At 55.3% G+C, this 22,562-nt stretch overlaps 1 protein-coding gene across 1 annotated transcript in view; it reads right to left on the minus strand.

Annotated features, from left to right (window-relative positions):
• Positions 1-1,941: 1,941 nt before the first annotated feature.
• The window catches only part of OTOA (otoancorin), a 65,299-nt gene continuing 44,678 nt past the window's right edge, over positions 1,942-22,562 (minus strand). The window contains exons 20-28 of the mRNA XM_036460365.2: positions 22,084-22,177; positions 21,429-21,558; positions 18,874-19,061; positions 16,008-16,163; positions 9,365-9,507; positions 9,054-9,190; positions 8,516-8,613; positions 4,547-4,742; positions 1,942-2,418 (exon numbers count right to left, since the gene is read on the minus strand). Coding sequence (XP_036316258.1) covers positions 2,348-2,418; positions 4,547-4,742; positions 8,516-8,613; positions 9,054-9,190; positions 9,365-9,507; positions 16,008-16,163; positions 18,874-19,061; positions 21,429-21,558; positions 22,084-22,177 — 1,213 coding nt within the window. The 3' untranslated portion in view covers positions 1,942-2,347. The remainder of the gene's footprint in view (positions 2,419-4,546; positions 4,743-8,515; positions 8,614-9,053; positions 9,191-9,364; positions 9,508-16,007; positions 16,164-18,873; positions 19,062-21,428; positions 21,559-22,083; positions 22,178-22,562) is intronic.

Raw genomic sequence — 22,562 nt, forward strand, 5'->3', positions numbered from 1 at the left:
GTCAGAGCACAGGGCGGCAGGCGCAGCGAGACACAAGCACACGCCATTGGCTGGTGAAGTCTAACTGGAGGGAGGCCTGTTCGCTGTCACCGCCAGGACGGGGGACGTTGGAATCCTGGCGAGATCGAGGGTCTTTCTGCTGCAAACGTGCACAGGCAGCAGACACGGCCGCCCAGCGTCCCCCTCCGGGCGTGGGCCCAGCACAGCTACCCGGCGGCGTGGCCTGTACAACGCAAATGATCTGGCTGGGAGGCATCGGCGCCTTCCTTGTCCCCGCCGCCCACGGAAACACAATCCCCGTCCACATGGCACCTGCCGGGCCACCCCTTCCAGACCCAGCCCTCTCCCGCCTGTCGCCACCACCGGTGACATTCACGGCGGTCTCTGCAGCACCTGCCAGGCTGTGTCCTGCGGCTGCTGAGCGCCTGCTGAGGAAGGTGGGGTCCTCTGGGCCAGAGCGGAGTGAGGCCCCGCCGGCCAGCCCGCAGGAAGCACGGATGTGGCTGCCACTGCGAGCCAGAGCCTCAGCACCACTCAGACCCACGAGTGCCAGGCTCCTCTGAGGAGAATGAAGAGCGTTTTTTGGTCTTTTTTCCCTTTCCTGGTCATATTTCTTTTTTTATTATTATTTGAGAGGGAGAGAGAGTGAGAAACATAGGTGTGCTGTTTCACTTACACATTCATTGGTAGATTCTTGTATGTGCCCTAACCGGGGATCAAACCGGCGCCTTGGCGTAGCAGGACAATGCTATAACCAGTGAGCGGCCGGACCAGGGCCTCTGCTACCCATGCCGTGTTGTTGTTCATCCTTACTCGACGATATTTTTCCATTGATTTTTCACAGGGTAAGGGAGGGGAGAGACAGAGAAGCATCCATGTGAGAGAGACACACATCGATTGGTTGCCTCCCGCACGCACCTGATTGAGCCTGCAACTGAGGTCCATGCCCTTGACCAGAGCCAGACCTGGAACCTTTCAATCTGCAGGCCGAGGCTCTATCCACTGAGCCGGACTGGCTAGGGCCACGCTCCTTTTAAAAACCCACCCGTCAGGGAAGGGAGGGGCGGGATGTGCTGGGGGAGGGGAGTGCCCGGCGGCCGCGGGCACCCCAGAGTGGCGAGGGCACCTGGCGGGCTGTCACCCAGAAGGCACGGCCCGGGGACAGAGCACATGCTGCCCCCTCCTGAGCTTTGCCTCCCTGAGCCTGAAACTTAAAGAAGCACCTTTCCCAGCCCCTAAAGGCTGTCTGCCCTCCTGGCCACGGCCTCCTGGCCACAGCCTCCTGGCCACAGCCTCCTGGCCACGGCCTCCTGGCCACGGCCCTCCTGGCCACGGCCTCCTGGCCACGGCCTCCTGGCCACGGCCCTCCTGGCCACGGCCCTCCTGGCCACGGCCTCCTGGCCACGGCCTCCTGGCCACGGCCTCCTGGCCACGGCCTCCTGGCCACGGCCCTCCTGGCCACGGCCTCCTGGCCACGGCCTCCTGGCCACGGCCCTCCTGGCCACGGCCTCCTGGCCACGGCCTCCTGGCCACGGCCTCCTGGCCACGGCCTCCTGGCCACGGCCTCCTGGCCACGGCCCTCCTGGCCACGGCCTCCTGGCCACGGCCTCCTGGCCACGGCCCTCCTGGCCACGGCCTCCTGGCCACGGCCTCCTGGCCACGGCCCTCCTGGCCACGGCCTCCTGGCCACGGGCCTCCTGGCCACGGCCTCCTGGCCACGGCCCTCCTGGCCACGGCCTCCTGGCCACGGCCTCCTGGCTCTCCCTGTGACTGGCTTCGCAGCAGCTCCTTTCATTTCAGTCCACCCCACCCCAGCCCGGAGAGCTGGGCCACGGCCGCCAGTAGAGAACTCAGGGGAACCAGCCGTCCATTGGGCTACTCCGGGCGGAACACAGGCGTCTGAAAAACACATTTCAGAACCGATTTCATGTTGAATCATGTTAAAGGTTTTAATTCCCAAGCAATGGAACGCCCCGAAACGCCGGTGAATCGCAGCAGCCGGGCAGGAAGCCGGGTCACCGTGTCCGCCCTGCCGACGCTGAGGAGCCAGGGGAGCCTGGAGCCCCGGGGCCGCGGGCGGGAGGCCATGGCAGAGCTCTGCTGTCTGCCTCTCCCTGGAGAAAGGGCAGCAACCGCGGGAAGGTCCTCAGGCCGATGGCAGCCCCCTCCGACCCCCTTCCTGAAAGCTGCCGTCCACCTGGCCGGTGAGAGGCTGGATGGGGCCGAGGCCTGGGCCCAGCAGGAGCCAGCGTGGCCTTCTGGGACCTTCATTCAATGCCGCTCTGGTGGCAGCTCTGGGCGAGGCCTGCTGCACAGCGTGGGCAGTGGAGGAGTGCCAGCAGGCGGCTCACCGAGGGAGCGTGGGCACTAGGACCAGCAGCGGGCAGCCCAGCCAAAGGGCCCGGGAGGCGGAGGCCCCTGCAAGGAAACACAGGGAAGTACAGGGTCTCCCAGCCAGGCAGGCACACACCAACTCCTCCGTCCTAAATGGGAATGGTGCCCAAAGCGGGTACTGGAGGGTGAGGATTTCCCGAGAGCTGCCTCACAGAGGAGTCACTGCAGAGCTGGTTAAAAACGCAGACCCCCTCCCACCCCCCCCCCCCGCAGATTCCGGTTCAGCAAGGCCCAGGCATCTGAATTCTAAGAATCAGAGCAGGAAGCAAGTTTAGGAATGTTTGCCACGGCCAGCCGCCCAGGCCTGGGCGTGACGGAGGGAGAGATGTCTAGGACATGCCCAGCTGAGCACCTGCAGGGAAGACTTTGCCAAGGCCCTGGCCACTTCCCGCACTGCCGGCTCAGGGCACACCGGCCGCTCTCTGCTCTGCCAGGGACGTGGCAGTATCAGCCAGGACTGCCAAACCCACGCCCCGGCTGCCCCTCGCGCAGAGCTGCTCCTGCAACTTGAACGGAAGCAAAGTATACCAGGTCAGTCACTGCTGCGTCCTTTGCAGCACTAAAACAGAACAAGCAGAACCCATGAACCCCGTCTGCACGGACCTAGTTCGCTAAAGTTATGGCACCAGAAAACCAGCAATTGCACAGCCCTACAGGCAGACACGGGACTGTCCCGGTGAAAAATGCAGGACGCAGAACAAAGTGTGTAAGCTGGGTCACAGCGCAGAGGTCGGCCAGGGTGACGAATCCGCACCAGGCTCAGGACACTGGCAGCAGGCTGGGGGGGAGGGGAGGTCACTGCATCCCTTTTCAGGCCTTACATCGCTGGAAACATGTATCATCTATTGTGTGTATCACACAAAAAAAACGCCACAACATTTAAAAGTAATCTCTAAATGTATGCACATTGCATTTAACGTTTTAAAGATAATCACAGAAAGTCCCAGAGCAGGGCTCCGCTTTACAAGCGCCACCTCTGGCCACTGCGGCAGCAGCAATTGGGAGCCCCTATGTGCCAGCCCGAGGGGCGGCTGGGAGAGGCAGAGTGCAGGCTTAAGCCCACATTCTCTTTCTCTCTCTGGGTATTTGCTCAAGCTGCTCCCTCTACCGGGACCCCTCACCTGGCTGAGCACCCATCTGTCTCCCCACCTTGGGTGGCACTGAGCCGGCCCTCACCGCCTCGGGACGTTTCCATGGCCCCTCCCCAGGGTCCCCCGTTAGGGCAGCGCCTCTCCCCTGTGCTCCCTCCATGCCTGTGCTCCCCACTGCACCTGCCTCCCGCCACTGGGCGCCATGTCTCCCGGCCCCACACTCTGAGGGTGGAGGACACGAGTGGCTTGTTCACAGCTGTTTCCCCACGACTTAGCCCGGGGATAGTAAAGACAGAAGGAATCACAAAGTGGGCAGGGGGGAGGGGAGGCAAGGAGGAACGGCAGGAAGCCAGGTCCCATACCCACTCAGCTCAGCCCCTGCTCACTCACCTGCCGCTTCTTCCCTGCCCTGCCCTGCCCTGCCCGTACCAGCTGGGAAATCACTTGCTCATTTACAAGACAGCTGGGCCTGTGGTGCTCACCTCTGTATTCCCAGCCCCGACGGCAGGCCCGCACATAGCAGGTGCCCAGTGAGTGTTGGTTAGACTTGGTAATTAATGCCACACAGTGGGAAGGCAGGAGGCAAAGGCACCAGTGGAGTGAGTTTGGTCGTAAGCGGCTCTAATCCAGTGTGTTCTGGATGAGGCCAGTGAAACTGGCGGCTTTTAAAAGCTGCCCTGATCCTGGCCGGTTTGGCTCAGTGGATAGAGCATCCACCTGAAGACTTAGGGTCCTGGGATTGATTCCCTGCCAGGGCACAGGACCAGGTTGCGGGCTCCATCCCCAGTAGGAGGTGTGCAGAAGGCAGCAGATCGATGATTCTCTCTCATCATCTATGTTTCTATTTCTCCCTCCCCCTTTCTCTCTGAAATCAATAAAAGAATCATTAAAAATATTTTCCACGTGCAGTGGGGCGTTTAGTCACTGTCACGTGTTCAGTGGACAGGACTTTTCTCTGAAGGCAGAGTCTCCAGTGAGCTTGCATCTTGGCCCTTCCCGCCCAGGCCCGGAGCGGACACGGGTGAGGACCAGGGATGGGTGGGCAGGGGCTGTCCGCTCACCTGGGCGAGAATGGGAGGGCGGGGTCTGGCTGGGGCTTGCGCTCGGGGGAGCTTCCAGCGAGGGGCGCGTCTTGGCGCCGTCTAGCGTCCACTGGAGGCTCTGCAGCTGCGGCGCGCGGAGCTGGCGACGCTGGGCCGGGGTCACCGCCGCCGCGTTCTCGGGGCCCAGGGCCGCGATCTGCTGGGCGGAGAGCTCCTGCGGGGGAAGGGCAGCGCCGCGGGTACCTTGTCGTGCCCGCTTTACCGTTTATCCTTAAAATCAGACACTTTCGCTACAGAAAGTATTTTCTAAAAGCAAATTTCCAAAAATGCAAACCCGGAACGACTTCCCATCCGTAACCATTACCATAGCCCAGAGATGAACGCAGCCCTCAGAATTCTAGCCGGGCTTTGGGCGGCAGCGCCGAGTCCAGGTCCCTGGAGCTAAGGCAGTGAGCTCCGGGAGACTCCCCGCAGGCACCGGCGGAGGGGCTCCCAGGGCTCCGTGCAGCGCCGGGCCGGGCGGGCAGAGGGCGAGGCAGGGACTCAGTGTGGGCGCCGTGGTGGCCGGAGGCTCCTCTCTGCGCGGGGTCCACCGGGCACCGGGGCCCAAGGGGGTGGGGGGTGCGGGGTCTCCCAGGGGTGTCTGCGTGGGCACCGCACGTGGGGGCTTCTGCGCGCACGGGGTCTCCCACGGCCGGAACACGCCTTCTGAACCCCTTCAGCTCTGAGGAGGCTCCGGTTCCCGCGGGTGTGCGGAGGCCACGGACTTCATGGCTGGTTTTCCAAGGCCCCATGGTCCCAGGAGGGGCTCATGCTCCCCCCTTCCCTCCTCCCCCTCCAACCCCCTCCTCTACCCTCCTCCCCTCTGCTCTCCCCTCCTCCTCTTGTAACCCCCCTCCCCTATCCCCTTCCCCTCCTCTCTCACCCTTCCCTCCTCTCCCCTCCCCTCCCCTCCCCTTCTCCCCACTCCTTCCCATCCGGGAGGTGTGTTCCTGGACTCCAGTCAACCCTCCCTGCCCCACTCAGGACACAGCTCAGGCTACCCCTGCTCCCCCCGCTTCACTCCGGGATCCCGGTGGGTGCCGCCAGGGGTCGCCATCGCGCCTTCCCGCGGACGGGCTTCTCCCCTCCCCCCTCCGCCGCCCTCCTCCCCCCTCCCCTCTACCCCCATCCCCTTTCCTCCCCCTCCTCTCTCCTCCCTCCTCCTCTCTCCCCCCTTCTCTCTCCTGTCCTGCCTGGGGCATCGCCTCCTCTCTCTCTACACACACACACACTTGCACACACAAACTCACACATGCACACGCACATGCACATGTGCGGGCCCAGGCTGCTCGGCTTCCCCTTGACCCACCATTAGCAGTCTGTACCACAAGCATAGCCATTTGTCTAGGGGTGCTGACTCCACACCCCGAGGCCAGACTGAACCTCCGGCCACTGTGTCTCACAAAACAAATCCAAAGCGGCTGCCCACACTTCACTCTGAGATTCCAGTGAAAGGAGCCTGCACGCCCAGGCACTCCGCAACACCCATGGGCCCTGCCTGGGCCCACACCCCCATCAACCTGCCCTGCCTGGGCACCCCCCACCCCCATCACCCTGCCCTGCCTGGGCCCTCACCCCTATCACCCTGCCCTGCCTGGGCCCTCACCCCCATCAACCTGCCCGTCCTTGGGCAACCCCACAACAACCGCCATCACCATGCCCTGCCTGGGCCCTCACTCCCATCACCCTGCCCTGCCTGGGCACCCCACACCACCATCACCATGCCCTGCCTGGGCACCCCACACCGCCATCACCATGCCCTGCCTGGGCACCCCACATCGCCATCACCCTGCCCTGCCTGGGCACCCCACAACGCAATCGCACCATGCCCTGCCTGGCACCCCCCACCCCCATCAACCCTGCCCTGCCTGGCCCCCCTCACCCCCTCACCCTCCCTGCCTGGGCACCCCGTACCCCCATCCCCCGAGCTGCCTGGGCACGCCGCACCGCCATCACCTGCCCTGCCGGGCACCCCAACCGCCATCACCCTGCCCTGCCTGGGCACCCCACACCGCCATCACCATGCCCTGCCTGGGCACCCCACACCCCCATCACCCTGCCCTGCCTGGGCCCTCACCTCCATCATCCTGCCCTGCCTGGGCCCTCACCCCCATCACCCTGCCCTGCCTGAGCCCCCCGCACCCCCATCATCCTGCCCTGCCTGGGCCCTCACCCCCATCACCCTGCCCTGCCTGGGCACCCCACACCGCCATCACCATGCCCTGCCTGGGCACCCCCCACCCCCATCACCCTGCCCTGCCTGGGTCCTCACTCCCATCACCCTGCCTTGCCTGGGCCCTCACCCCCATCACCCTGCCCTGCCTGGGCACCCCGTACCCCCATCACCCTGATCTGCCTGGGCACGCCGCACCGCCATCACCCTGCCCTGCCTGGGCACCCCACACCGCCATCATCCTGCCCTGCCTGGGCACCCCACACCGCCATCACCATGCCCTGCCTGGGCACCCCACACCACCATCACTATGCCCTGCCTGGGCACCCCTTACCCCCATCACCCTGCCCTGCCTGAGCCCCCCGCACCCCCATCACCCTGCCCTGCTGTGCCAGAGCCCAGCAGCCTCCCCAGGTCCCGCCACCCTCCCAGCCCTGCACCCAGAGGTCTCTTCCAGGCCCTGAGACACTGCTTCCCTTCCCCGGCCATGCCAGGTGCGCTGGGCCTGCCGGCACAGGCGGTCAGTAGGGATTTCCAAGTTCCTGCCGGAGCCGGGAAGCAGGCACAGGCCGCCCTCCATGCCAGCCATGAGCCAGTCAGCAGCTGCAGCATTCTGACTGTTGCCCCAGCAGCCAGGCGCCTGCCTGTGGGAGCTGTCCTGGGCATGGGGATGGTTCAGGCTCTGCGTGTCTTGAAATGAACCAATGATGAGGCATCATGGGAGTTTGCCTAAGCTCCTTCAGGTGTCTGATCCCAATTAGCCAGCAAGGAAGACGGCCTGGGCCGGTCCCCCCAGAGCAGCTGCGCCCAGGGAGAAGAGAGGGCCCCTGCCTGCCCGGCGCCCCCAGCTTCCCGGCTTCAGTGGCCAAGCCTCCCTCTCCGTACGCGCTATGCGGGGCTGTCGCTTGTCCTGCTGTGGCTTTTTAAACACCTTTCTCTAAATCAATTCCATGTGTTTACCGAAATGTATTTTTAAAGGAAATATTACCCAGGACCACAATCCCCCATCTCTAACTCTGAAGTCCAAAAAAGTCTGCAAATGCAAAGTTTTTTCTAAAATTTAAGACAAACTGATGTGAAGTCATTTGGAGTCTATTAGTGTGCCTGGCCAGAAGTATCAGTTTCCTCACAGAAATAGCAATGTATGTGCTTACTGGTGCCTCCCAGATACCACTGGGGCTGTGAAGTTACATACTGTACAGTCATGAAGTGATCTCTCTAAAATCTAGAAAATTCTGAGTTCTATAAAACACCTGTCCCCAAGGGTTGGGGATAAGGGAATATGGACCTGTCATGTCATTGTTAACAGAAAGTCAGTGCCATTTGCTATGAAGAGAATGCAACTTAAAACAACAACATACAACTAGCTTGGCCAGTGTCGCTCAGTGGTTGGGCATCGACCTATAAACCAGGAGGTCATGGTTCAGTCCCCCATTGGGGCACATGCCTGGACTGTGGGCTCCACCCCCAGTGTGGAGCATACAGGAGGCAGCCAATCCATGATTCTCTCTCATCAATGATGTTTCTATCTCTCTCCCCCCTTCCTCTCTGAAAGTAATAAACAATATTTTAAAATAAATAACTAAATACAATTAAAACATAAGTTAAACGTTTAAGAAAAAAACTTGAAAAACAATGCAGTTATCTTATGACAGGTCCGCCACTGGCTCCTGAGCAGAAGCCAGTGGTGCCCGGGGAGCAGGGCCGCCCTGCTTCCTGGTGTGGTGTGAAATGGGGTCAAGCTCCAGCTCCCTTAAGAAGCAAGGACCTACTTTGAATATCTCAGCAGGAAGGCATCTGATTGCTGATGGTTGGAAATACGGCATCAGATCCTTGTCAAGCACCCGGAGCTCTTCCTTCGTTAATCCGGCTGGGGAGAAAAGGAACCACAGGATTTGCTTCAGGACTGCGAAACACAACTTGTTTTATGAATGATGCAGTGGGAGGTGCGTGTCCCTCCTACAGAAGACCCTGGAGGCCCCTGGGAACTCTGTCCTAATCAACGCGGGGAAACAGTGGGGGTTGCGTTAGCCTGATGGGTCTCCTACGATGAAATGGACACTGAGAAGGTGCATTTTGAGATCCGGTGTAAACCTATTCAGCAGTCCATTCCATCACACTCTAAACCACTTTGGGTGCACAGAACTGCTGAGAGAGCTTGTTCAAAGGGCAGATTTGCAACCCCACCCTCTGCAACTTCATGCGCTGACATCCAGGTTTTACTGGAACTGTACAGATGTCCGGGATTCTTTTCCTGTCCCCAGGTCTAAGGTCAGAAAAAGAGAAGGGCACGGTCAAAGTGACTCTTACCGGCAATAGTGCCGAGTTCCTGCAAGACAGAGCTGGACCACTTGGTGGGATCCCCAAACACAACTTCTGCCTTCCTCTTGAACTCGGCCAAGACAGGGGTGCTGCAGAGCAGGGTCCCGATTCTGGCCACCACCACCCTGGTTAAGAGGGAGAGACATAGCGTGAGCCAAAAAAGGTGTCAGCTCGGCACCAGAAAAGGACCCAGCTAACCCCATTGGTGCCCAGAAGTGTGGCCAAGCATCAGAAGCACAGGATCTGCTGAAGGAACGACCCATCCATCCTTGGCCTGTTGCACACTATAATTTGGTTACCTGAATTCTGAGATCTTTATAAGGGAGATTTCGGTGACGTTCATGGCACACAGAGTTGTACCGAGTCCTACTAAGTGGAAGCTCTTCAGATCCTGGATGCCGTAGCCTGAGTCCTCCAGGAAGCCGTGCAGGATGGATGTGGCCTACGGAAATGAAGAGGGCTAGGAGATGAGCTCCCAGGGATAACCAAGCGGTCTGAGGGGGCAACTCAGCAGCCTCCTGATGGACCCCCAACCCTACTCCTTGACCCAGTGCCCATCCCAAACCATGGCACCAGCTGGCCTCAGCATCTGCGCTCTGATCTACAGAGACGTCTGCAGGCAGTGAAGTGTTTGCGAGCTCCACCAGCATTAAAGGCACTGCCTCCTTGCTTTGCTTCCGTAGCTCATAACCTTCAGAAGGCTTGGACACTGAAGTTCTGAATCAGGATCCACACTTTTCAGTATCTGTTCCCATAACTTTCTGACAAAACCTGACCCTCGTCTGCCTTGTGCCTGTGCTCAGATCAGTCCTTCCATCTGAAATGCCATTCCTCATTCCCACTATTGAAAATTCAACCATCCTTTCATTTGGGGGGTTCAAATCCAATGCCATCTTCTCCTTGAAGCCTTCCCTCACTATCTGAGCTAAAATGAATTTTTCTTTCTCTCAGGTCCTACATAACTTGCCCTCATTCTTCAGCTCCAGAGAGCAGCACATCAAATGCTGTGGTGTTGGAAAAACACAGGATCTCTTCAATGAACTTTCTTGTAAGGGGGCTGATGTGTAGGGTCCCTGAAGTTCTACACAAGCCATCCACTGTTTACGACCCTTCCAGAGGGCAATTCCATGGCCTGCTCCTGACCAGTTAAGGCATCTCTTTTTTTTTAATATATATTTTATTGATTTTTTACAGGGAGGAGGAGAGAGAGATAGAGAGCTAGAAACGTCGATGAGAGAGAAACATCGACCAGCTGCCTCTTGCATACCCCCTACTGGGGATGTGCCTGCAACCCAAGTACATGCCCTTGACCAGAATCGAACCTGGGACCTTTCAGTCCGCAGACTGACACTCTACCACTGAGCCAAACTGGTTTCGGCTAAGGCATCTCTTAACTGGACTGCACTAATTGGTTCTAGATGGGACATGTGATCCAGGCAAAACCTACCAGGACTTTAGCTGGCATAACTAGGAGAGGAAAGTTTTCTTTGCTCTGGACTGGACCTGGGAAGGAGAAACACCTGAATCTACTAGAACTCATCACACAGAACGAGCCTGCCTCTAATGAAGCCAACCAAAAAAGAATCTGGGTAAAAAAAATGGCGGGAGCCTGGCCGGCATGGCTCAGTGGTTGAGCATTGACCTATGAGCCAGGAGGTCATGGTTCGATTTCGGGTCACAGCATATGCCCGTGTTGTGGGCTCGGTCCCCAGTGTGGAGCATGCAGAAGACAGCCAATGAATGGCTCTTCTCTCATCATTGATGTTTCTGTCTTTCTCTCTCTCCCTGCTTCTCTCTGAGATCAATAATTTTTTTTTTAATGGTGAGAGACAGAATCCTAATAATAGTGTGGAAGTCCCTGGATCTAGCCATACAGGAACTCTATACTTGAACTTTTCAGTTATAGGAATCAATAAATTCCTTTTCTTGCTCAAGCCACTTTGAGTTGGGTTTCCTGCCACTTGTAACGAAATGAGCCCTGATGTGTATTTGATCTGCCTACACTGGCCCTGAAGAAGGATCCGGGTCAATCTGCTGGAGAAGAGCTGCATAGAAAGTCTGGTCCCTCTGTGCTCGTGGGGGTACGGGGGGGGGGGGGGGGGGGGGACAAAGATACAAGAGGACGAGAGCTCACAGGGCCAAGTGGGAGGAGACAGCCAAGGACACACGCCTCCTGAGTGGGTGTGAGGATCACAGGGACACTGAACTTCCATGTTCCTTTAGCATCAGTCCGTCCCCCTCATACCAGGAGATCCAGACAGCGCGGAAAATTTGCACAATGATTGGGATATTTAAAAAAAGTGACTTGTCGCGATGGAATTCCAGTTTCCATGTGGCTGTTGCTTTCCCATTTCTCTGGTTTAAATGCTACCTCTTCAGAGAAGCCTGCCTGGATCTCCCTCTCAACTACCCTCCCTCCTTGCTATTTCTATGAGCACTTTGTCCACTTGATGTTTCTCACTTATCACAATTTTTTCAATTTTCCACCTTGATTACTCACCTTTTTTGTCTGTATCACCAAGTAGAACCAATAAAGATACATACGTTAGCCAGCTAGTTCACTGCTGTATCCCCAGCACCCAACACAATGCCTGGCGCTCAGTGGAGAATGAGAGTGAAGGGCGGCTGAACGGTGAGGGATGGAAGCGGTAGGCAATGTGCACTCCTGGGAAATGGCATCCGATGCTGCCTCCACGTGGTGGATTGGCTTCAGGGAGATTTCCTATGTTTCCACAGGAAGTTGCCCCCATGATCACCAAGCTCACAGTTCCATGGGGGACTTCAGTGGCACCACACGCACACTGCAGTGTGTTTGCCTGGCATTTGTATGCACCCGAAATACTAGCTGATAATACTGAATGCTACTGTGTGCCAGCACGTCACATACCCCACCTCCCTAATCATCACAACCACCCCACAAAGTAAGCATGAATATTACCCCTATTTCACAGATGAGGAAACTGAGGCACAGAGAGATTGGGTAACTGAGCCCAGGTTACACAGCTAGCAAATAATAGTCCTGGGATAAGACTCGCAGGTGGACCCCAGAGCCTGCCCTCTCGAAGGCGCCAGGTCAGAGAAAAGGTAGAGATAAGCCTTCACAGCCAGGTTCACTAGTTGGCTCACAGAAATATGTGCTCCTCCAACTATCAGGCATGCCCATTTTAAAATGAAAGTGCAAAAATACAATTTAAACAAATGACTTGAAGATGTGGTATTAAATTGTCCTTGCCACTGGGAGCTGGAAAATGCATGCTCAGCCTGCCCGGTGCTGAGCTAAAACATAGTGTATCTGTAATGATCCCACCACGATTAATTCTAATACTTTCAGGCAATAATAAGCACTGGAAAATGAAACCCTGTAAGCTCTGAGCTCTGCTCATTCGCCAGCTTCTAGAAGATGTTATTTCTCCTGCTGCTGGCTTTCAGCTGAACTCGCTGTTAATGTAGTTCCACCAGGTCTACTAATCGAGGACATGCACTTAAGGGTTTGACTGACAGCTAATGGTAAGGGACTGAGCACAAATGACACAAGCAAATATTAGGTTTGCACATTTTCTTCAAACATATTGACAAATCTCACTGCGGCTCATGGAAACTAAAATTGCTGCAAAAGGAGATACTCTAGCTTCCAAGTTGGGTATGTTTTTCTGCTTTCTCCCAGATGTGACTAGAAAGGTTTTAATATCAAAATGTGGTGTGGAACTTCTCAAACCAGTCAAAACCGGTTTGAGAGTCACAGAACCCCAGAACTACGGAATGTCAGAGTGGAAAGAACCTGATTGCTGCGTCTGTTTCTCATCTTGCAAATGCGGAGACCATTCAACTGCCAGAGAGAGAGGAAGTGTAATGATGACAACAATGAAGATGCTGGTGCTAACAATGAAAACACCTAATTTTCATTGAATGCTGTGTGCCAGGGGTTGTGTGAAGTGTTTCACATGTATTAGCTCATGTAACCCTCGTGGCCAGGGCCTCCACGTCACCCAGCTCCAGAGGTCACAATTCACAGGTGTCCTATTTGGGGGGTGCCACTCAGCCTTAGTGTCCCCTGCCTGCCCTGAATCCGTTCTCTCTTTGTTGACACCATGCCTTTGACAAACTGCTCAGTATGTATTCCCTCTTGCTGCTCTAACTACTTACCATAAATGTAATGGGTTAACACACACACATGTATTCTGTCACAGTCCCTGAGGTCCTCAGTCCTGAAGTGGGTCGGAGGGCATTTCTTCTGGAGCCTCGAGAGAAGTGCTCCCCTTGCCTCTGGCTTCCAGGGGTTGTCTACACTCCTGACTCAGTCCATCCTGCAGCCAGCAGCACACACCTCAAGTCTCTGTCCTCCACACCCATCATCACGCGCCTGTGTGTGGCCCTCCTGCCTCCTTTTAGGAGAACACGTATGATCACACAGGGCTCACTGGACAATCCAGGATAACTCCCCATCTCGAGGTCCTTAAATTAATCACCTTTGCAAAGCCCTTTGCCACACCGGGTTCTAGGGATCAGGACCCAGACACCTTTCGGGACCTGTATGAAGCCTACCATACACCAACCCCTCCTGGTTGAATTCCAATCAAATTCCCAGTCGAGGATACAATTTGCATATTATTCTTAAATTTATAGGACTAGTGTCCTGGTGCACAGATTTGTGCACATTGAAAGGAAATTAATTAGAAGAAATATTTTAATATTACTATTTGTCCTCTCTCTGTAATAGAAGTGTCAACCAAATTCACTATCAACAATGACAGACTGAAACACACGCATGCGATTGGCTTTATATGTATCGCTCATATGTGAGTCAACTTAAGCCTTTTATAATATAGATAGAATAAACTTGCTTAATTAGACCTGCTTTCTGATTTAGCTAAACTTATTTCCAACCCAGAGAAGCACCCCAACTTCTCTTTCAGGTAATTGTCAGCAACACAGCAGTAAATATCAACATAAAGTAGATTATTGTAGATCACACAGAGAGAACAAAGGGTGAAATATTTAACTGCAGCAGTGTTTTACTATATTCTGTGGAGTGAGAAAACCTGAAGTCATTTTCAAGGTCCACCATTTCTTACTTCTTTTCAGTCGGGTCAAGTTTCTAAACTTCCTAAATCTCCATTTTCCAGCTAATGAAAATAGGATTCTACCGAGTCTCCTATCTACCTACTCCAGGACTTCTGTGAGGATCAAATGAGATGAGGCACAGGAAAATTCTTCACAAACATTTGGTTAAATTGTCAAATGTTTGCACCTAGCCTGAAGAAACTCCAAGGAAGCTAGTCTCCAGGGAGAGGAAGCCGGGCGTTGCTATGTGATGTCATTACCCTGCGCCCACAGGAATCGTTTCCAGGCTGGGCTGGCTGTGGGCCACATTTTGCACCATGGGATCTTGGCAGCATTGGCTGCGACTTGGTGGAGGGTCATCCAGGGTGGTGGTGGGTTTTATGTCCTACTTGGGGGAAGCTGAATTTTAATTTGTCGGTGCCGGGTCCATGGTGCTATTTATTTTTAAATGGCCAGTGTGTGCCATAGCAGCTCCTGCATTGAGTGTCTGCCCCCTGGTGGTCACTGTGTATCACAGACACTTAGCCTTTTATATATAGAGATTTTTTTATTATTATTGATTTCAGAAGGGAAGGAAGAGGGAGACATATATAAACATCAAGAATGAGAGAGAATCATTGATCAGCTGCCTCCTGCACACCCCACACTGGGGATCAAGCACACAACCCAGGCATGTGCCCTTGACTGGGATCAAACCCGGGACCCTTCGGTCCTTGGGCTGACACTCTATCCACTGAGCCAAACCGACCAGGGCAATGCTAGGACTTTTTCAAAGACTGATGAGGAAGGGTAGTTTTTGTGGGTTGCTAATTAGATCATGTGTAAGCCCAGTGCTAACAATGACCCTGATAATGAGATAGCACAGAGCGGCTGTGACCCCCTCGCTGGCAATACAGTGGATTAACTCCCTCCAATTGAAACAAGTTCTGGAGAGAACTTCTTAGCACATGAAGGATTAACGGACACAGGACTCGTCCTCCAACAAAAAACAAGAAGACTGAATAAGTTACATAGAAGGAATGTCTTCAGATGTTGTACAACAAGCAGCACAGGACTATAATCCTGAGAAAAGCAAAGCAACTAAGGTGACCCCTAAAACTGCCCTTGTTCACTGCCCAGAGGCAGCTGCCAGGCCATGGAGCAGGGAAGGGAACCCAAACACGCCCAGTGGTCCAGCTTATTGAGGGTACAGAGGTTCATGTTTGCAGAGGTCGGAGCACCCATAATTGGTGAGGAAGTGCTGGCAAGGGAAGCCCTGCACAGACAGCTCACCCCAGAGATCTGCATGGAGGCTTTCTCAAGTCAGCTGAGCACTGACCTACACAGACAGGAAGCAAAACTCCACGTAAATGTCAGGCCGAGGCATCAGAAAGCAGGGGCTGGACAATTCTCAGGGCTCATGTGGAGCTGGAGAGAGTCCACATCCCACCGTCCTGATGAGAGAGGCCTTGAAATACACCGAGCGCTGTTAGGCACTCTTCTCAGAACCACATCTCAGTCATGGGGATAAACTAACCGCAGATTGAAGGTCACTCCGCGCTCACCCTTATCAACTTCCAAAGGAAGGCCCCCAAATCAAACTGATCTGCAGGTAATTTCAGTGTATCCCAGCACAAAGCCCAATATTTTTCAAAGAAGTATAACTAAATCAAGCCTCAAAATATAAAATTCACAGTGCCCACCAGCCAGTCAAAATTATTACACTTACACATAAGAAAACGTGGCTCATAATTAGGAGAAAGGTTACTCGATAAAAACAGATTCAAAACGACAGTGATGATGGAGTATTCACCCAGGCTGCCCCACGCCCCAAGGGAACCCCCACCTGGACGGGGGGGCAGAGTTTGTTGGGCACCGTCCTGTGCAGCAACATCTGCCTACCTGTCCTGGGGTCCATCCTGACTGCTGGCTTAGGGAAGCCACGGTGTCGATGGAGCTGAGGTCTAGCTGCTCCAGCTCACTCTCGTTAAGAGCCAAAGCAATGCGGCCCAGCGAGACGATGTGGTGTTCTTTCCAGTAAGAAGGCGTGTCCCAGACCTTCAGAGGGAAGAAAGCATAGACTGAGCTTTACCGACAGTATGTAAAACAGACATAGGGTAAACCTCCTTAATATTTAAACTTTTTTGTGAATCGTTAAGAAAAAGATGATTATATTTTGTTTTTTAAATGGGCAAAAGATATGAACAGAAAATTCCTAAAAGAATAAGTAAACATACGGGGGAAATTCCCTCTCAGTCATAACTTTTTAAAATGTACATTAACAGCAATCAAAGAACACCACGTTGGCCGATGGTACTGATAAGGAGTAAAAAGAATGAGCGTTTATTGGTGCTGGAAAGATATGGGGTAAAGGATACCCTCATTTGTTGATGTTGAGAATATAAATTACGGTAGTACAGGCTTCTTAAAGGGGAAATTGGCTATCTACACTAATAAAAGAGAAACATTCAAATTGATAGTACCTCCGCTATGCCCACCAGCCAATCAGGAGCAAGTGTGCAAATTAACTCAACAAAGATGGTGGCGGCCATGGAGCTGGAGCAAGCAGGAAGCTTGGGTTGCCCCCGGTGATGGAGGAGGCCAAGCTTCCCACCCGCCCTGGCTGACCCTGGCCTGTGCTCAAGACTACAAAGTTTCAATTATAGAAGATAAATAAATCCCAGATATCTGCTTCCAGTTAGCCCTGGCCTCCACTCAAGAAGGCACTGAAAAAAAAAAAAAAAAAAAAAAAAAAAAGAAGGGGCTGGGTGCCTGGATCATGGGAGGTGAGGGGCATAGCCAACTGAAAACAGCCCTCAGCTCCTCATCCAGGCTGGCCACACTCCCATGGGGTGAGGGTCCCCGCTGTTGGCTTGGCCAGCCTGCAAACAATCATCAGCCCCTCACCCAGACTGGCCAGGCACCCCACCTGAAGGGGGTGTGGCCAGCCTGCAAACAGCCATCAGCCCTCACCCAGGCTGGCCACACTCCCATGGGGAGAAGGTCCCACTAGGGGGCTTGACCAGCCTGAAAACGGCCCCTCACCCAGGCTGCCCTACTCCCCAAGGGAACCCCCACCCTGATCCAGCCCCCATTCGTGCACCAGGCCTCTATCTATACTAATAAAAGGGTAATATGCTAATTAGACTGGAAGACCTTCCAGGAGACCTTCTGAATGTTCTTCTGGACAAAGCCATGGTGGCAGGGCTGAGGGAGAGGCAGTTATGGGCCAAGAGGGGAGGGCAGTTACGGGTAATCAGGCTGGTGGGGGGCAGGGCCGTTGGGGTAAGCAGACAAGCAGGGGGGCTAGTTGGGTGCAAGCAGGCCAGTAGGGAGGGAAGCTGGGGGCAAGCACATCAGCAGGAGAGGCAGTTGGGGGTTATTAGGCTGGGGAGGGGCATTTGGGGGTGAACAGGCCAGTGGTGGGGGGCAGTTGGAGGCAAGCAGGCTGGCAGGCAGAGTGGTTAGGGGCAATCAGGCAGGCAAGCAGGTGAGCAGTTAGGAGCCAGCAGTCCCGGATTGTGAGAGGAATGTCCGACTGTCAGTTTAGGCCTGATCCCTGTAAACCAGCAGTAGGACATCCTTCAAGGGGTCCCAGATTGGAGAGGGTGCAGGCCGGGCTGAAGGATACTCCCCATCATGCACGAATTTCATGCACTGGGCCCCTAGTCCTATATAGTAAAAGGCTAATATGCAAATCAACCCAACCGTGGAATGACGGTCGTTATGATGCACGCTGACCACCAGGGGCAGGTGCTCAGTGCAGGAGCTGCCCCGGTGGCGAGGGTACTCCCACGGGAGGAGTGCCGCTCAGACACAAACCAGGCTCATGGCTGGCGAGCGCAGCGGCAGCGGCAGCGGCAGGAGCCTCTTGGCCTCTGCCACGTCATTAAGGATGTCCGACTGACACCCTGAGGGCTCCCAGACTGCAAGAGGGTGCAGGCCAGGCTGAAGGACCCCCTCCCTAGTGCATGAATGTCGTGCACCGGGCCTCTAGTAATTATATTCTACAACTCTCCTTACAGCTGAAACAATAAAAATGGCAAACTTCTGGTTCTCTTCAGCTGGGGTTATCGGGGAGGAGGATGAAGAGCACTCCCTAGAAACCATCCTGTCTAGGCCCAAACCACCCGCAGGATGGGTTCACCCACAGATGGGACTCACCTACAGGATGGGTTCACCGTATATGGGGTTCACCCACAGATGGGGTTCACCCCCAGATGGGGTTTACACAGATGGGGTTCACCCTCAGGATGGGTTCACCCATGGATGGGTTTATCCATGGATGAGGTTCACCCAGGAATGGGGTTCACCTGCAGATGGGGTTTATACAGATGGGGTGCACCCACAGATGGGGTTTACCCACAGGATGAGGTTCACCTACAAATGGGGTTCATCTGCAGATGGGTTCACCAGCAGATGGGGTTCGGTCATAGGATGGGGTTCACCCACAGAATGGGATTCACCAGCAGAATGAGATTCACCTGCAGAATGTGATATGCCCACAGAATGGGGTTCCCCCGCAATGGGGCTCACCCACAGTTGGGGTTCACCCACACATGGGGTTCATGCAGCGCCCATTGGATGGTCTTTGTGCAGCCTAGGGAGGAAACGGAGGTGCAGAGGGGAGGCCTGGATACTTCCCGCAGTGAAATTGCAACCAGAAAACAGGGGAGCGCTCCTCGCTGGCTCGGGCTCCGTGGCAGGCGGGCTGGCCGTGGTGTGGGTGTTCCTCCTGTTAGCCATCCCGCCCCCCAGTGCACGTCACCTGGATCGCCTTCTCCTTCAGGGCGGTCAGCTGAGGCCGGCGGAAGCCCCCAACGGCCCCCAGAAGCTCCACGCTCCCGAGGAACGTGGCTTCCTCCAGGCAGCGCAGGTCCTGGGGGGCCCAGCAGGCATTGGCTTCAGCCAGCTTGAAGATGTCATCGGAAGAGGGGACCTCAACTCCATGGCAACCTGAAACGGAGCCCGGGGGAGGCGGGAAGAAAGCAGCTCAGGAAAGGTGTTCCCGTGTTGACGTGAGTAATGCTCCTGTCGGCTTCATCCCCGAGAGGCAGTGAACGGAGAACTGGCAGCAGGACCTGGGGCAGCTTGAGCCCCACTTCTAACCACCTGGTAACAACATTGTGAACATGCCAACGTTTCACACAGCCACCTGCACCCAGTAGGAGCTTTGCAGCATCACAGCTAGACTGCAAACTGCCTTGAGGGCAGCAGGAGCTGCCCGTCAAGATCCTGGCTGCAAGTTCAAATCCAAAGCTCTTAACCCTCCGTGCGTGTGTGCTGCCTGGACAAGCGGGAACCCCTGGTCGGACTTCTGTGAGGACCACGTGGCGTCACCCATGAAGCACGTGGTTCAGGGAGGCAGTGAGCACTCTCACACTTTCTATTGTTTACGCCACCTGCCACCCACCCCACCCATTTGAGTTTGAAACCCAGAGTTGAGGGTTTCAGGATTATGAGAAAGGACCTCTCCTAAGAGTGGGAGGGGGGTGACTTGCCCTCCATAAAATCATGGAGGCTGGGCCTTCCCTCCCAGGCAGGAGGAGCAGTGGCAGGAGAGCCCGCCCAGCTCACCCTGAGCAGCTGGAACGCACCTGGTGAGCCAGTGCCCACCCCCAGCGCGGAGGTGAGAGATCGCCTTTGTGGCCCAGAGGTGGCAACCGGGGAGAACACCCACAGCTCCCATCTTAAAAGCGACCCTGGACACTGACGCTGACAAGCCGCCAGCACCAGCCTCGCCCAGCGCTTCCCAAGCCTGTGCCACTCCGGCCTCACAAATTCGCTGGATTTCAATCAAGGAGTGAGACTGGACCAGGTCAAGGGCCCGGTGCGAGGCCCTCAGACATCGTTATCATAACCCACGTGGAGGGGACAGAGACTCGTCCCTCCTAGAGGCCCTCTCCGTCTCCAGGGACAACAGGCCCGGGCGGCAGTGGGGACCGGAGGACCAGAGTGGCTGAGCAGGGAACCGGAGCCGTCCCACCGCTGCGTTCCCGGGCACAGGGCCGGTGCCCAGCGTACGTTTGTGGAATTTCAGCACACAGGTCAGCTGAAATGAAGCCGAGCAGGACTCCTGCTAAGCCCTCAGCGGCTGTGAGCGCAGCGGTGACTAACCCTGAGGCACTGCTGGCAGCTCGGACCCCGCACTAGGCGAGCCCTCCTGCGTGTGCACAGACTAGGAGTGCTGCCACCTGGCCTCTGGCTGCAAGGCTGAGCTCCCCCGAATGAGCTGCCACTTACTAACTGAGACGGTGGCCCCGTCTCTTCATCTCTCTGACCCTCCAGTTCCTTGGCTGGGAAAGTGGGGGAGATCACGGTGCCCAGCCCTCAGGGCGGGAGGATGAGACAGCCGAGGAGTGGAGGCCACCGGGAACACAAATCAGGTCGGAACGTCCCGCTGGATGCCCGGGAGCCCCTTCCCAGGGACACCCAGGGCTCAGGCCTCTCGCCAAGGCCTGAGGGCAGGCCGGTGTCACCCCACCCCCTCACCCATCCTTCTGCCTCGAAGACTCTAATTCAAATGTCCACGGGTCCCTCCCCACCCCCTCAGGTCTTTACTAGAATGTCAGGTTCTCACTGAAATATCCCTTTTCAAATCACAGTCCCGCCCATACTCCCTGACCCCTCCCCTTGCTTTATTTCCCTTCATGCACTTAGCTCACTCAGCATGCTACTGCATCATTTATTGTCTGGCTACCCCCAAAACATTTGAACATGAATTCAATAAAAATGCTTCTTTTTTTTTTTCTTTTTTTTAATAAAAACACTTAACACTCCCTGAGCATTTCCTACATGCCAGGCTCTATGGGAACATGTTAGAGGTTAAATCCACTAGTCCTCACACAGTATGTCGAACCGTGGCCCGCAGGCTGCATAATGAACGAGGCACGCGGCCCGCCGGCCACAGTTTGACAAGTTTGCATAGCCTATTCAGGTAGGAACTTCTACTGCCGTTTCACAGAGGATGAACACGGGGGCACAGAGAGGTTAAAAAGCTAACCCAGATCACACACTCAGCACGCGGCCGACCAGGGTTCAAACCCACCCAGCCTGGCCCCGGCCCTGCAAACAGCCGCTCAGCCACTGGGGCCCATTAAGCCAACCGTTGTGAAATGCTGTGTCCACCAGTAACTACCGGCCTGGGTCAGGCACGCAGCTGCCCTTCAAGTCACCATACAAGGGGGCCATTGGTGTGTGAATTCTTGCCAGCCTGTTGTTTTGCAACCATTTCACCAGTCCCCCGGAGAGGAGGCCTCTGATGCCAGGGACTCCGCCGAAACACTCGTGCCTGGCACCGGCTCAGGGGCCCCGTTCACTCACCAGGGCTGGGGTCAGTGCCAGAGCCCCTCTCGCTGCTGTTCCGAACAGATTCAAAGACAGCCCAGAGGAATTCTTTGGGGGGCAAGATCCCCACCATCTTGGAAGCTGTTTGTTGAAGGATATCAGGAAACTGTGGGGTAGAGTAGAGGAATGAGGAGGAGAAGTAATAAGCACAGTAAACACACATCGAAAGCAGCCTTACACTATACCAGGACTTGCTGGCTCAGGTTTTTCTTCCTTCATAGCAGCTTCTCACATAAATTTAATCCCTAGCCAAACTAACCTGGTTTCTACAAAGGATCATATAAAGCAATATTCAACCTCTACAATAATTCAACAAATGTTCAACAATGAAAGCACATGCCATTTACATAGGCTGGCATGTGTGTATGCACATGACACTGGTGCATGTAAGACCTGGAACAAGCATGCGTGTGGGAAGAGCAGGGCTAGAGGCATGTGGAAGGGTGGGAGCTCAGGCAGTGGTGGCCTCACTCCCGTCCTGCCCTTGGCCTCCTGGGGTGAAGCTGCCAACACCTGAGCCCTTCAGAGCAGGGGAAGTTTCAGGAAACAACCGGCAGCACCCTGTGGAGTGTACCGGACCACAGTCTCCCCCAGACCCCTCCCGCCTTCTCACAAGAGGACACACAGGTACCTTTGTGGCAACAGAGCTTAATTCATCTTTTGAGAAAAGTACTAGAAAGGGTCCCAAGTCCTTTGTCGTCTCGGCTGTCCAGTTCTGAGGGAGTCTAAGAGAGAAAAAGCAATAAATCAGACGCTGTGCTGTTGTCCTTGTCCCAGCATCCTTTCTTACAGAAATAGACTATCTTCATGTGTGGAAAGACTGCCAACCACATGGTCCCACTTGCCTGGCCAAGCTGCTGTGCATACAGGCTGACCAATCAGAATCATCCCTAGAAATTTTGAAGGAACTGCTAAAGAAGCTCTCTCACTCTGGGGGGGTGAGGGGAGGCATGTATGGGCATGGGGAGCGGGGCAATGGAAAGATATGTACACATATAATACCTTAATAAAAATAAATAAATAAAGAAGCCCTCTCTCTCTCTCTCTCTCTCTCTCTCTCTCTCTCTCTCTCTCTCTCTCTCTCTCTCTCTCTCTCTCTCTCCTGGTATC

This window comes from Pipistrellus kuhlii, unplaced genomic scaffold, assembly GCF_014108245.1.
Source record: "Pipistrellus kuhlii isolate mPipKuh1 unplaced genomic scaffold, mPipKuh1.p scaffold_m20_p_31, whole genome shotgun sequence".
NCBI classification, from domain to species: domain Eukaryota; kingdom Metazoa; phylum Chordata; class Mammalia; order Chiroptera; family Vespertilionidae; genus Pipistrellus; species Pipistrellus kuhlii.